Consider the following 13,294-nt stretch of genomic DNA (forward strand, 5'->3'; position numbering starts at 1 on the left):
GACATTAGCCATGATGACAATTACGTCAAAAAATATTATTTCATTCTGGCAACATTTAATAATGCTTCGGCTTGAAATACGACTTTTACATCAAAAGAGCATTTTTTGGTGAAGGTTTTTCTAATCTGTTATGTCAATGTCATTGTCACTTTTTGACAACTTGATTGATTGATTTCATTTCATTTGTTGTTTGTTCATCGTTTTTAGACTAAAATTTACTCGCTATTCCTTTAAAATGTCGACTCCACCTCGAGAAACTATTCAAAAGCAGATCCAGCAGGACTGGGCAAATAGAGAGTACATTGAAGTAATCACAGGAAGCATCAAAAAGATCACTGACTTCCTAAATTCTTTCGGTGAGTGAAAGTTGTGAGTAACAGGATTTCCAGTGAAAATTTCGGCCTAAGTGGATTCATAATCTGTTTAACTGTTCTAGATATGTCTTGCCGATCACGTCTCGCCACTTTAAACGAGAAATTAACATCACTGGAGAGGAAAATTGATTACTTGGAGGCATGCGTAAGTTACAATTTTGCTCTTATCTTAAATGAGCATAATGAGTCCTATCACTGTATTTCTTTTTAATATAAGACTGTTCTGCTACGTTCTGCATTCCATAAAAAAAGTTATAGAAATATGATTCTGTTCAAATAAATTTAATTAATTTTTTTGGCTTCATTTCAGGTCACCAAAGGGGAAACCCTCACATAAGGAGGTAACAGAATTTGACCATCATAGATTTTTTTATTCCTTTACAAATTATATGATAGATTATGATTGTGATGTCTATGTAATAAATGTATGTAAGGCTGTACGTTGGGCCCTGTGTAAGATCAAGCAAAAAGTCTTTCAAATTGCACAAGTTATCGCCAAAAGCTAATGCATTGCTTCATTTGTCCTGAATTATGAAATCCATTATACTTTATTGTAAGGCATTTATATTAGTGTAATCATAATATTATTTAAGTTACAATAAATTATACAACAAAGCTTATTGTTTTTTATGAATATATTATAGTATATTATTTATATTAGTTATACAAAAATATCACTACACTCAACAATTAAACTTGAGCATACATTTATATTCTTATTATTACGTTTATTCTTTTCAACCAAGATTATCAAAGAAATCCATAAGCAATTTTGTCCAAAAGATAACTCGATTAAAGTAACCAGTGGACTGAGGTAGTTTGATAAGTTACAATTCTTTGGTAATGTATTTACCCACACTTTTCAGATTGTTTTTCAAATAATACTGAAATATTATTTATCAAGATCATAATGCTTCAAACAGCACTGCAATGCCTTGTCCACCACCACAACTTGATGCAACGATTCCTTTCTTTAAGTTGCGCCTCCTGAAAGTCATATTAATCCATACTTGTAATGACATATTATTTAAAGTTGCATAATTGCACACATATTACAACTACATAAATGCAAACATTACAGTACTACCCAACATTGATGAAATAAAACGCGGCCGTAACGGTGTATTACACTTTAAAAAAATTCGATGGGTTTATCCAGTGTCTAAGTAGCTCACTTAACAAGCGAAAAGTGGGTTCGATTCCCGCCTTAGGCAGTACGATTTTTTCAAGTTGTTTATTTAAAACGACATCTACCTTATATCATGGTTTCTCAGCTAGCGATAATTAATCCTGAAACCATGTTGCTATAGATTCAAAATATTACTTTGTTTACAATATATGTATATAGCAAAAGCTGTTCACCTCAACTCGTGCACTAGATGTACGACCATCCTCGCCGCGGTGGCTCCCACTGGATTGCCTAAAGCTACGGCGCCGCCGCTTACATTGATCTTCGCGGGGTCTATGTGAAGCACCATGGCACTGGCCAGCACTTGCGAGGCGAAAGTCTCGTTTATCTGAAAAAAAAGTGATCAAAACATTTTTTAGATGTCTAAAGATGTACCATACATCTTCTTAGAAAACATACTGATTACCTACCTCCGTCGTTACAAAGCTCACGAAAGAAGGAGGCTTAATAAATCGCATAAAACAAGCAAACATCACAGTTGACCTGACAAACTTGACCTTCATTGGTTGGGTTTTTTATGGCGGTCAAGCTGTAGATCCTGGCTACACAGGAGTTGCAGCGGTGGGAACGAGAGGTGGAAATAGTCCCGTTTAAGCATCACAGGCGAGGATCCAGCCCTCAATAAAAGCACTCACTTAACAGCCACTCAAAAATGGGCGTGCTCATATTCATTACAATGGTAGATTTGCGCGTGAAGCATCATGCATGTTATGATAAATAGTCATTAGATGATCCACATGAGCGGAACTTTGTTTCCAAATCATTCATACCAACCTCGAACAAGTCAATATTATTCACAGTAAGTCCAGCCACTGACAATAACTTTTCCACAGCTGGTACGGCGCCTAGTCCCGGCTCCAAAGGATCAGACCCTACGCAAGCCCAGCCAGCCACTCTAGCGAGGGGTTTGACCTGGTTCTGTTCCACAGTACCCTCGTCTGCTATGAGAACTGCTGCTGCGCCGTCAGCTGGACCCTAGAATGTTTAAACTGGTAACAGTTTTCTTCTTAGAAAAGAGGATAGGGATATTGGTCTGATCTGAAGAGTCCTAAGACCTTTATTTATTAATCTAAGGCTAAGAACTACTATTGCCCAAATAAGTAAGAGATTTAGAACAACTTACGCTAGAATTCCCCGTAGTGATAACAGAAGCGTCGTCATTAATGGAGGGCAGCTGAGACAGTCCTTCTAAACTTATTTTCTGTTGAGGCAGTTCATCTTTATCAACCACGACTTCCTTTTTCTTTAAAGTTACGTTTACGCTGGTCAACTCGTTGTCAAATAACTTGGATTCTTGAGCTGGAAACATAATGGGTTATTATTTTTATCTAACTCAAAAACCGATCGTAGTAAGTACCAACAAAAGCGGGAACAGCCTGGATGCGGGCAGGACCGTTCATTGTGGAAAACCTTGGGGGAGGCCTTTGTGGACGTCATTTGGCTGAGACGAACGAACGAACCAACAAAAGCTTGGTAACTAGATATACCTATGTCTTTCAAGAGGAATCGTCAAGGGTTGTATCACCTGCCTTCCATTTCAAGTGGCTGCTCAAAGCGAACTCGTCGACCTCCTGTCTCTTGATGCCATACTTCCTCGCCAAGTCCTCGGCCATCCTCTGCAGCGTCAGCCCACTATGCGAGTCGAGGAACTGCTTCTGTATGTGGTCTTCGAAGGTGTAATTGCTGCCGAGGCTCGAGCCAAAGCGAACGTTCTTCACTAGAAAAGGAAGGGCCGACATGATTTCTGTGCCTCCTGTGAGTGACACGCGCGCCATGCCTGTTAGGATATCCTGAAAACAGTATCAATCATTTATTTTACTGGGTAAGTTGTAAGCTTAATCATGGTAGGTACGATACCTACCTGTGCACCAGTAATGACAGCCTGGAGCCCCGACCCGCAGGCTTTGTTGACTGCCAAAGCTGGTCGGTCTATGGGGACATCTGAATATAGGCCGCAATACCTCGCAGTCTTCCCGCCGTCACATTGACTTAGCTGAAAACAAGTTATGTCATAATTGGTCCTTCGAGCCGGATCTTACAGGTTGAAATCTGATCAAATATTGGTCCACGTTATTACTTACGTAATGGGCATTTCCTATGACTGTATTATCGATGAAAGTGGGATCCAGCTTCGACATTTGAATGGCATCTTTCGCCGTGGCCGCAAAAGCCAGCCCGGCCGGAGTATCTCTGAGGGGCCCGCCAAAACTGCAAAAAGGGGTCCTTTTCGCGCCGATCACAAATATTCCTGAAACATAGACATAGGTATGATGATTACAATATCAAAGTAGGTCATTCTGAATGCTATTCAGATATTCCTTTCTGAAGCAAGATTAATTTTATTATTAATTTATTGTTTAAAGAAATCATATCGCCACAGTTTTTAATAAACTGTTCAGTTAGACAATATAAACTAATTACTTATTTTTTTTTTTTTGTAGTTATCTCCTACTTATCTAATGACAAATCTCTGACCAAAACAAACAAGAGAAGAGCGAATAACCTTAAAAAGCAGGTTAAGTACTTAAATTAATACCTTTACAATAGATAAGTAAGTAGGTAAAATTTAATACGGCTTATAACAGGTTAATAAACTTAAAAATGAAGATAAGAAATTAAATAAACCCATAAAAGTATTACTGACCTTTTGTGGTTAGCGCCATGTTGAAAGTCCTCGATGACGTCAGCGCGCTCTTATTTTGTTTAAAATGAAAAACAAACGCGCAGCTGCCGTTTCGGCTATCTCCAAATGCTGAGTTGTTACGGTTGTTAACTTGTTACATCATCGCAATGCCGCTTTGACTTTTATCATTGTGTTGATATTGCGATAAATACGACGTTTACGAAATACTTAAGCGAGTGTACCTACCTGCTTTGTATTATTTACATAATGCGTGAAATGGCGCTATTCAATGTATAACTAAACTAACCGGTAAATGTATTTATCTAGTCTACCTACGAGAGAAATATTCTCGAGAGCTGATCGTTACCTCAATTAAGCATTTTAAGACTCATAATAGGAGAAGGGATTAAAAAGGGAATAAAGAATTTCAATTAAGTTTACACGAACTAAGTATTAACATCATTAGTTAGGAAAAGGGTTAGACCAAGTGTGCTGCCTTGCGGTACACCACATGTAACCGGGAAAATTTGATATGATTACTGTATAACAGAAGTTTTGTTACAACTACGATGTCGAATGCTTTTTTAAGACTTATGCATAAGGAAATGCTATATCTCTTTCTTCTAGACCCTAGAGCTTTTCCTTCAATCGCATTAGTTAATAAAAATAAGACAAAGAAATGTCTTATTTTGGGAGTAGCCTCCAGGAGTCGGGTTTTTTATTATATGACAAACAGGAATAAATAAAACGTATGTGTCGGTACTTAGTTATAAAAATAAATCTTTACTTTTATACATATTTTTACAATAACAATCAGTCAACAATAATACAAAATAACAACATTTTCTTAATATTTAATCTGCTTTTAAGTGTTCCCGTGGCTCAGCAACGAAATTATTGACTTAGATAATAGGTAGGTTAGTCTTTATGTCTGCGACTGCTCCATGATTCGTATCTTTAGACAGACTCCACCAGGAGAGCGATGCCCTGTCCGCCGCCGATGCACGCAGACCCGATAGCTCGTTTCAAGCCACGCCGTCTGTAAAAAATAAGGTTTCAGTTTTTTCCCATCGAACATTGAACAATATTCTCAGTCAACAAGACCCCGATCTTGGGATGATATGTAGGTACTATCCTACTATTTACCAACTGTCAAACCACACAGTAATGCAATGTGATTTGAATTTGGGATGCACCAGCCTATGTTAAGCTTCAGCCAAACCAACGCGTGTAGATCACGTTGGCGATGGCGATCACTGCGCGTGCATAGGCCAATGATAGGACGCGCATCCAGAAGCTTTAAGTATACTTAATATATGGCTTACTCTGAGGGAAAACCTTTACAATTATTCTGAGGGAAACCCTTGTTCTTTGCTTACTTACCATTAATAATATAACAGAACAGGCCATACTTAAGGCATTAATGAAGCTTTATTTACCTGAGCTCATGAGTCAGATGCGCAATGATTCTGGCGCCTGATGCGCCGACCGGGTGCCCCATAGCGATGGCGCCTCCGTTGACGTTCAGCTTGCTCTGGTCCAAGTTGAGCTCCTTGACGCACGCCAGTGTCTGGGCCGCGAAGGCCTCGTTTATCTGGATAATAAAAATTCATTAAAGTAATTTCAGTGTTTGATGATTGTCATCAAACACTGAAATTACTAAATGGCAATGGTCCTAAAAGTGAAATCAGTCAGCACAGGGTAGAAAGTAGTTAAAACTTAGTTACCTTCTGAGTTGTAAATGGAGAAGTAATAATTAGTAAACAGCTAGACAGTTTCATTTATTTGTTAAGATTCCTTTACTGATACTATTACGGAGTGGACTCTATAGAGACTTGGTATGAAGATTTGGAGCTGATGAAAACCAGGAGCGTAGATCAGAACAACAACTAACTTGAAAAACTAATAATAAACATACAAGTAAAAAGTAACCAGGAAGGTGCTGGACGCAGGTTGCTACTAATCGATTGGGGGAGGCTTATGTTCAGCAGTGGACGTCCTATGACTGAAATGATGTTGATGAAGTAAAAAGCCTATCTTCCTAACTTAATAAATCTAGGGAGGTAGCTCTGCTGGCCATTTTACAACATTATCAAGACTCCTCAGAGCCTTCTTTTTGACACTCACCTCGATCAAGTCAATGTCGTTCAGCGTCAAGTTGGTGACCTTGAGCAGGTTCTGGATGGCGGGCACGGGCCCGATGCCCATGATGCTGGGGTCCACGCCTACGTACGACCAGCCCAGCAGACGAGCTAGTGGCTTCAAGTTGTTCTTCGTCAGTGCCTCCTCGCCTGCTAAGATTAACGCTCCAGCACCGTCGTTTATACCCTGGAAGAATGCTTGAATAGATGTCGGGAAAGATGTAAGAAAAATGTATAGGTACCTATGTATAGATCGTTTCATCCACGAAGACGCGCCCCACTAATTTTTGATCGAGGGAAGCGCGGGGTGCGGGGAGTTTGATCCGAGCAATCCGAGCGGCATTATTGTAGTGTGTGTGCACTCATGAATAATTTAGCGTGTACCGATAACACTCAAACATTAGCGGAAGAATGGTCGGGTGCGTTTTCGTGGATGAAACGATCTATACCATAATGTAAATCTGAGTACTAAGCACTTGATCTGATGAACGTCACGGGAACCACCTGGATGTAGACAAGACCGGTCGTTGAGGAAATCCTTAGAGGCCTTGTCCAACACCATTTGGCTGAAAAAAACAAACAAAGCAGTACGCAGTAGCTACAATTATTATTTAGACTTGCAGAGAAAGAAGCAAATTCTGGAAGTTATTTCTAATATCAAAATCAAAAATTTATTCAGTAGGGTAATTCAAGTGNACAGACGATTTCTACTCTCGACAAATGCATTTGAATTAGCCCACAGTTTAGACCACAAGTGGCACTTATGAACGTCAATAGAAAATAATAAAAAAAGAAAAGGTAGCCCTTATGAATAGACAGGATGACAAAGTAACTTACAGAGGAATTGCCAGCGGTAACCACTCCTCCTTTCCTGAACAGAACAGGCAGCTTGCACAGCCCCTCGATGGTGGTCTCGGGCCGAGGGTGTTCGTCCTTGTCCACCACCACCTCTTGTCTCTTCACCTTCACCGTTATGGGGGCGGTTTCCTCCTTGAATGCGCCCGCGTCGTACGCTGGAATGTTTTAGAGAAGTAAAGAATTGAAACAAGGAAGAGCATGGAGAAGATTTCGGAAATTACTATGATGGCTAAAAAATTACAAAGTAACAAAACAAATGCGTAACATCGGTACCAAGTAGGAAGACAGCAAAAAGCTGATTGGTTCAAGTGACATTTTGTGCCGTAGTGGTTATTTTAGTCGTGAATTGTATGAGCCATAATTTTTTTATTACCTTAACATTTACGAATGGGTATAATATCAAAGGAAACTGAATTCTCAATGTTGTAAATTCCAACTCACGAGTTGTTCCGTAACTATGTCCCGATTCAAATAGAAATCAATTGATAGGTAAGGTAGGTATAATAAAACGAGAGAAATGTAACTGCAATTTAGATTTATTTAGCGAGTTAAGATCTATTTTCTGTCATAACTGTTTTAATCCAAGTTAAATAAGGGCTGACCGGAGTATAGATGCCTTCTGGTTCGCTTTCCCCTCCACTGACTACTGCCACAATCTTTTCGTCGTGAAACAATGGGCCACCGGAGTCGCCAGGCATCGTGTCGTGCCGCGCGTTCGAACATTTGGGCGCCACGCACACAGCTGGCCTCCACTCCAACAAGTTGTGACCACACGAAACCACCACCCCTTCACCTAACTGCAACGGCCTAAACTCATCGTCCAACCGATTATCATAATCTGAAGAAGAAACTGTTGCACCAAAGCCAGCGTATCTCACTTTGCGACCAACCAACGTTTTGTAGTCCACTGCCGATAATATCCCCACCGACGGCATATGCAAACTCTCGATCAATATCAAAGCAATATCATTTTGACAGGAATAATCTGGAAAATTCTCAACTTGCTTGAAACTTGGATGGGATATCATCTTCAAGATTTTCCTTAGAGACGTGGCACTCGGTGGGATAGTCATGTTGCCGAATCGTACGAAGGACAGGTATGGGTCAAGACAGTGTGCTGCGGTGAGGACCCAGTTGGGACCTATGAGGGTTCCCGTGCATCCTCGCAACAACGTGGATATGTATTGTTCCTGGTCTTCGTCGTTGCGTCCAAAGTACGCTGACTGTAGACTGACCACGTAGGGGAATTCGTTGAGGACATCGTCTTGCCCGTCCCGCACGCGCGGTGTCGGCCAGTTCCGGGTACCGACAGCGCTCACGAGCAGAAGCAAAACATCGATACTTATCGTCTGCATTCCTAGGCACTTAATTTAATTTTCAATAGAAAGACTTCAGTTTTTTCTGTTTTTAATAAATGTTTTAGCGATAAAAGTGGTATTTTTATCAAACTGCTTGAGCAAAATAATAAAACACTGCGAAAAAATTACGTCGGTGTTTCCAATGTTTACTTTTATTACACAAAATAAAATAAACTAGGTTTATGACTGTGCCTAGCTGAAGTGCGTGTGGGGAAACACCTGCGTAACAAAACTTCAACGACAACAAATCGCTAAGTTGCGATATCTCCGATCGTATTGTTTAGGCCCGCTTTGCAAAGCGGTCTTCCGTGAAAGGCAGACCTACTCTGCCATAAAAGCGTCATTGAACAGTTAAGTAGATAATACATATTATATTAGTAGCTTATAACAACAAAGCAAAAATTCTTACCAGCTTTCCACCTCCTCTGGGACTCGAGCGCGAATTCATCGACTTCGCTTCGCTTCAGCTGGTATTTCTCTGCCAAGTTCTCCGCCGTCTGTGGCATGGTGAAGTTGCAGTACGTGTCCAGAGACCCGCCAGTGAGGGTATCTTCGAAGTGCAGTGGTGTTCCCAGCGCCGACCCAAAACGGGTGTTGCGGACTACAAACGGCATAGCTGACATGTTCTCAGTTCCTCCAGCGAGAGAAACTTGCGCTGCGCCTGTTATGATGTCCTGGAAATTTGAGTTATGGTACATCTTCTGTATCTGAATATCCACCTAACTTCTCTGCCAATGAGCAGTAGCTACAAGTTACAACTCACAAAATTTGGCGCCCTAGAAAAGTGACACATTTGATCGCTCGAAGTCAAATCCCTCGAAGAAAATCCACACACAAAAATATCGCATAAAAATATATAAAGTGTTCGAAATTGCAACTGTCTCGTTTTGCCACTTGTACCTATAGGGGAGCTGGTATATAACTTTAGACTTTGAACTTCTTCTTTTGTTTATGGCCAGGTCTGGACTAAAATATAGCATGAGAGAATACCTGAGCACTGTTGACGATGGCCTGGAATCCGGAACCGCAGAGACGGTTGACTCCGAGAGCCGGCGTCTCCTGAGGAACGCCTGACTTGAGGGCCGCGTGCCGAGGTGACAAGCCTCCATCTGAACTTCCGCTGATCTGGAAGGAACAACCATAATAAGCATAATAATTATCAGTTTAGGGTAGGTGTACAAGTACAACTGTGTAACGTCCACTGGCTTTAGACAAAATGATCTGGCACAAGAAGTTGATTACTTAGTAGTAGACCCATATCCTAACGTGCCAGAAGAATAGAGTAGTTTTGTTATCTAGAGCAACCGCTATCCGATGAGTTAGACCTGCCAGCCACGGATCTATGACTGCACAGTTTTATTGTGGCGCCCCTACCCAGCTTTCAAGATGCCTAATACAGAGCTCATTATCGCCAATCGATTGTTGTTGTTGTGGACATAGAAAATAGATGCTAGCAAACGCTCTATTAACGAGACTTCCCACCGCTGCAACTCCTGTGTTGCCAGAATCTACAGCTAGACTGCCACTAAAAGCACTCCATTACTTAGTCAAATGTCATGCCCTGAGTGCCCAAGCAACTGCACTCAGGAGGATTTGATGAGTGCTACTGACCACTCTTGTGGCGGAGTTTTGGGCTGACACTGTAGGTTTGTTGTCGACACGAAAAGAAGAAGAAGAAGAGTCAAAATCCCCTAATACCGGTAACAAGAAGAAAACACTCACCGAATTCACCTGGCCTATGTTAACAGAGTCGATAGCGCTCGGCGCAACGCCAGAAGCCTTGATGGCGTCCTTGGCCGCTACAGCAACCAGGTCTGACGGATGGATGTCTTTGAACGCGCCGCCCAGCCGCCCGAATGGAGTGCGCTTGGCTGCTACGATGAACACGCCTGGAAATTGGAAAAAAGGGATTAAAACTCGGTTGAGTTAACGGCGCAACTAGCGGCCGTGACGTCACATCGACCCTCTGGTGCGTGGCGAACGCATTCTAGTGTGGTGCGTAGTTAGCTCAATCGGGTTTATCTTATGTTCGGGTTTATCCGTTCTATCCACTCATGTATCCAACTTTATTTGTACTCGGGATGGTGGGGTACAACAAACTAGAAGTTAGACTGGAACTAAGCCTGGCTACGTATATGTTCAAATTAGTACGGGGGCGGGTATGCAACCAGGTCGTACTGCAGTCGATGACGCTTTGTGTGCCGGACCGGTACGTATGGCGGCGCCGGCAGCCTCCTCTATTCGCAATTCCGAATGCAAGAACCAATATGCTAAAAGAGGCGCCAATTACCAGAACGTTACGTATCTACACTTAATGTAGTAGCTAGAACCGTTGACATATTCAGCTGTTCTTTGACTGAATTCACAAAGGTTACATTATTTATTTTATGTTATAGCCATAGCGGCAATCTTAATTGTTAAATGTACTAATTAATCTACTCTATCGCATTGGTGTAACCTGTAATGTTAGAGCTAAGATTGTTATTAAATAAATAAATAAAATAAATGTTTTGGTGGGAGCTTTTATATAGGCTGAGAATTAAATTACCTACTTAGCCTACTAAGGTAGTTACTACTTTTTCATCCATCATGAAAGCTGAGTAACTAAGTTATTATATAGTTTAGTTTATAGTGGTTATAAGTAGGTATTATAGTTTTGGGAAAGATAACCGCGCAACAAAAACGGCTATAATAGTTTTGTTACATGGATTTCTGTATCTGTAAGATTATCAGCGTATCAACAGATAACTAGTTGCCTACTCGTATTTACAACACCATCACGAATTTAAATTCAAGGGGAAGTTAAGCCTATATAAAATGTTTATCTAACTAATTCTTTGATGTAAAAAATAGAGTAGAAATCGTTATTACCTACAAAATGGTTTAACACCAAGCCTAGAACTAATATGTGTGGTAGGTAAGTAGGTACTAAAGTTAAGTTAGCCTCGCGAGACTCCTAGTTTACGGATCTACTATCCAGCTCCAGGATCGATAGGAGACATAAAAACTGCTTTACTTAGTTGAAGAATGGCAGAAAATCCCATAGCATTTGATCAGGAAATTCATTCGGAACTGCCTAGCTCGCATCAATATTTCACCTACAATCTTTACAATATTATAAAAATTTAACTTTTGTAAACCCTTGACAGCCTGACTACTTAGTTTAACGATTTATTGGCTAATAAAACAAAAACTTAACAAAATAAGTAAAGATAATGTACAATAAGTAGTTAAAAGTCACCTAACTACTTCGGCCTGGACCTTGAACCACTTAGCAGCACATTGACCTCAATATTATGTTGGTAAACTTACAACTTCTTTTAGGTTATTAGTTAAAGGAATTACAAACAAATACAAGCTCATATGTTTTAAGCACAAAATATATGGCTAACATTCCTAAAGATTGTAAAATACCTACAGATCTGCGGGTCGAAGTCCAATGTTTTTGTAAAACATGAGTAAAATCACACAATAACAAGTCAGTAAGAATCAAAACAAAATAGTCCGTCCTTCGTAAAAGTCGCTTAAGTTTTTGAGATTAATAAAAATTAAGCAAATAAAACACTAACCTTTCTTAATAGCGACAGACATTTTCGAAAGCGAGAATATTCAACAAAAACAAGATAAAAATATTTATTCAGTTTAGACCACAAGTGGCACTTATGAACGTCAATAGAAAATAATAAAAAAAAGAAAAGGTAGCCCTTATGGGGCACTTTACATGTCTCCTTATCTTTTGGGCCCTACCAGCGCTTCGAGACAAACATATGGCAAGTGCTGAGAAGAAACGCCGGAACAAACTCAGTCACCACTTATTGCCAGGAATTATCTAACGGTNGCTTGCGCACGACACACTCCACCGGATCGCGGTGTTGTTGTGATACTATCTGTATTTAATAGGTAATGACAGGCTACGGACGAAAATTACGCTATCAGACGGCCAATTTAGCATTCGCATTCATACTGAAAGGTCTAATGTCTTTTGCTGCTTTTAATCACATATGAACAAGGTAACCTAGGTGACCAAAGTGGACTTCTTATCCATGGGTGATCAAATGATACCAGTGTCGCCTGGAATCCAGTGATCATCTGGGTGATCAAAGTGAACTAGGTAATAGTGGAATAGACCTACTGAAATTGATATTTATGATCAGTAAAGTTTTTCGGGCGAGTATTCTCCAAAACACATTACTGAGAACAATCACATGAAGGGTTAAGGGAGGGACTAACTACCCAATTACCTTATAGTAAAGGCATGTTTTATTGCATTTAGGTCGACCCTTTGGGTCGGCCGTCTACCATAATGGTTTCTGTACCGGACTTCACGGATTCGATGCTTTGCATTGTTTGAAATGTAAATGCAGTCTAAAATATGTCCAAGGATAAATTTACTTCCAAATACAAATAAAATCACATTCCCGTGAGTTCCGTTTTAGTAAAGTATCGTTCGTTTCGTACATTCCACAAATAAGGGACACAAAAGTTTTGTTTGAATACAACAGTAATCGTGATTCAAATTTACTAGCAACGCCATCTCTTGGTGGTGAAAGAAATCCATAAGAGGTATTTACATTTTCCTGCTTAAAATCTATGAAACAATAAACAATTTTATTATTTAAAAAATCTTTATTGATTGGTACGCAAAGAACGCACTTAAATAATATCTAACAGTTTTGCTTTAATTGTTAAACATAATAATATTTAAAAAGGCAGGTATTTCTTAGTTCATTTACACATAATAACAAGTTATA

The 13,294-nt window shown here is 40.1% G+C and overlaps 4 protein-coding genes across 4 annotated transcripts; 1 reads left to right on the forward strand and 3 right to left on the reverse strand.

Moving 5' to 3' along the window:
- Positions 1–142: 142 nt before the first annotated feature.
- Positions 143–989, forward strand: HSPC300 (hematopoietic stem/progenitor cell protein 300). The gene is made up of 3 exons (XM_028320521.1): positions 143–356; positions 437–519; positions 685–989. The coding sequence occupies exons 1-3, from the start codon at positions 236–238 to the stop codon at positions 709–711; spliced, it is 231 nt and encodes a 76-aa protein (XP_028176322.1). The 5' UTR covers positions 143–235; the 3' UTR covers positions 712–989.
- Positions 767–4,314, reverse strand: LOC114364383 (3-ketoacyl-CoA thiolase, mitochondrial). Its single transcript, XM_028320520.1, has 8 exons — positions 4,208–4,314; positions 3,645–3,811; positions 3,425–3,556; positions 3,089–3,353; positions 2,687–2,862; positions 2,338–2,538; positions 1,737–1,891; positions 767–1,361 (listed from the first exon to the last, which is right to left on the reverse strand). The coding sequence occupies exons 1-8, from the start codon at positions 4,224–4,226 to the stop codon at positions 1,280–1,282; spliced, it is 1,197 nt and encodes a 398-aa protein (XP_028176321.1). The 5' UTR covers positions 4,227–4,314; the 3' UTR covers positions 767–1,279.
- A 635-nt stretch (positions 4,315–4,949) lies between these two features.
- On the reverse strand, positions 4,950–12,421 carry LOC114364375 (3-ketoacyl-CoA thiolase, mitochondrial). The gene is made up of 9 exons (XM_028320513.1): positions 12,382–12,421; positions 12,113–12,170; positions 10,266–10,432; positions 9,534–9,668; positions 8,953–9,217; positions 7,165–7,340; positions 6,314–6,514; positions 5,626–5,780; positions 4,950–5,225 (listed from the first exon to the last, which is right to left on the reverse strand). Exons 2-9 carry the CDS (start codon positions 12,132–12,134, stop codon positions 5,144–5,146), a joined length of 1,203 nt encoding a protein of 400 aa, XP_028176314.1. The 5' UTR covers positions 12,135–12,170; positions 12,382–12,421; the 3' UTR covers positions 4,950–5,143.
- Positions 7,347–8,879, reverse strand: LOC114364377 (renal glandular kallikrein-like). The gene has a single exon (XM_028320515.1). It carries the CDS (start codon positions 8,538–8,540, stop codon positions 7,734–7,736), a length of 807 nt encoding a protein of 268 aa, XP_028176316.1. The 5' UTR covers positions 8,541–8,879; the 3' UTR covers positions 7,347–7,733.
- Positions 12,422–13,294: the final 873 nt, after the last annotated feature.

This window comes from Ostrinia furnacalis, unplaced genomic scaffold, assembly GCF_004193835.3.
Source record: "Ostrinia furnacalis isolate ACB-3 unplaced genomic scaffold, ASM419383v2 OfSCF7394, whole genome shotgun sequence".
Lineage (NCBI taxonomy): Eukaryota > Metazoa > Arthropoda > Insecta > Lepidoptera > Crambidae > Ostrinia > Ostrinia furnacalis.

Bases quoted from the DNA above. Each gene is read 5' to 3' on its own strand.
- HSPC300 (XM_028320521.1), top strand. From the start codon at position 236: ATGTCGACTCCACCTCGAGAAACTATTCAAAAGCAGATCCAGCAGGAC. The intron at 357-436 runs GTGAGTGAAAGT...TAACTGTTCTAG, and splicing joins TGACTTCCTAAATTCTTTCG to ATATGTCTTGCCGATCACGT. The intron at 520-684 runs GTAAGTTACAAT...GCTTCATTTCAG, and splicing joins TTGATTACTTGGAGGCATGC to GTCACCAAAGGGGAAACCCT.
- LOC114364383 (XM_028320520.1), bottom strand. The intron at 3,354-3,424 runs GTAGGTATCGTA...TACTGTTTTCAG, and splicing joins CTGTCATTACTGGTGCACAG to GATATCCTAACAGGCATGGC. The intron at 2,863-3,088 runs GTGATACAACCC...TTATGTTTCCAG, and splicing joins CCACTTGAAATGGAAGGCAG to CTCAAGAATCCAAGTTATTT.
- LOC114364377 (XM_028320515.1), bottom strand. From the start codon at position 8,540: ATGCAGACGATAAGTATCGATGTTTTGCTTCTGCTCGTGAGCGCTGTC.
- LOC114364375 (XM_028320513.1), bottom strand. From the start codon at position 12,134: ATGTCTGTCGCTATTAAGAAAG. The intron at 9,669-10,265 runs GTGAGTGTTTTC...TGTTCCTTCCAG, and splicing joins ACATAGGCCAGGTGAATTCG to ATCAGCGGAAGTTCAGATGG. The intron at 5,781-6,313 runs GTGAGTGTCAAA...TTTATTATCCAG, and splicing joins ACGACATTGACTTGATCGAG to ATAAACGAGGCCTTCGCGGC.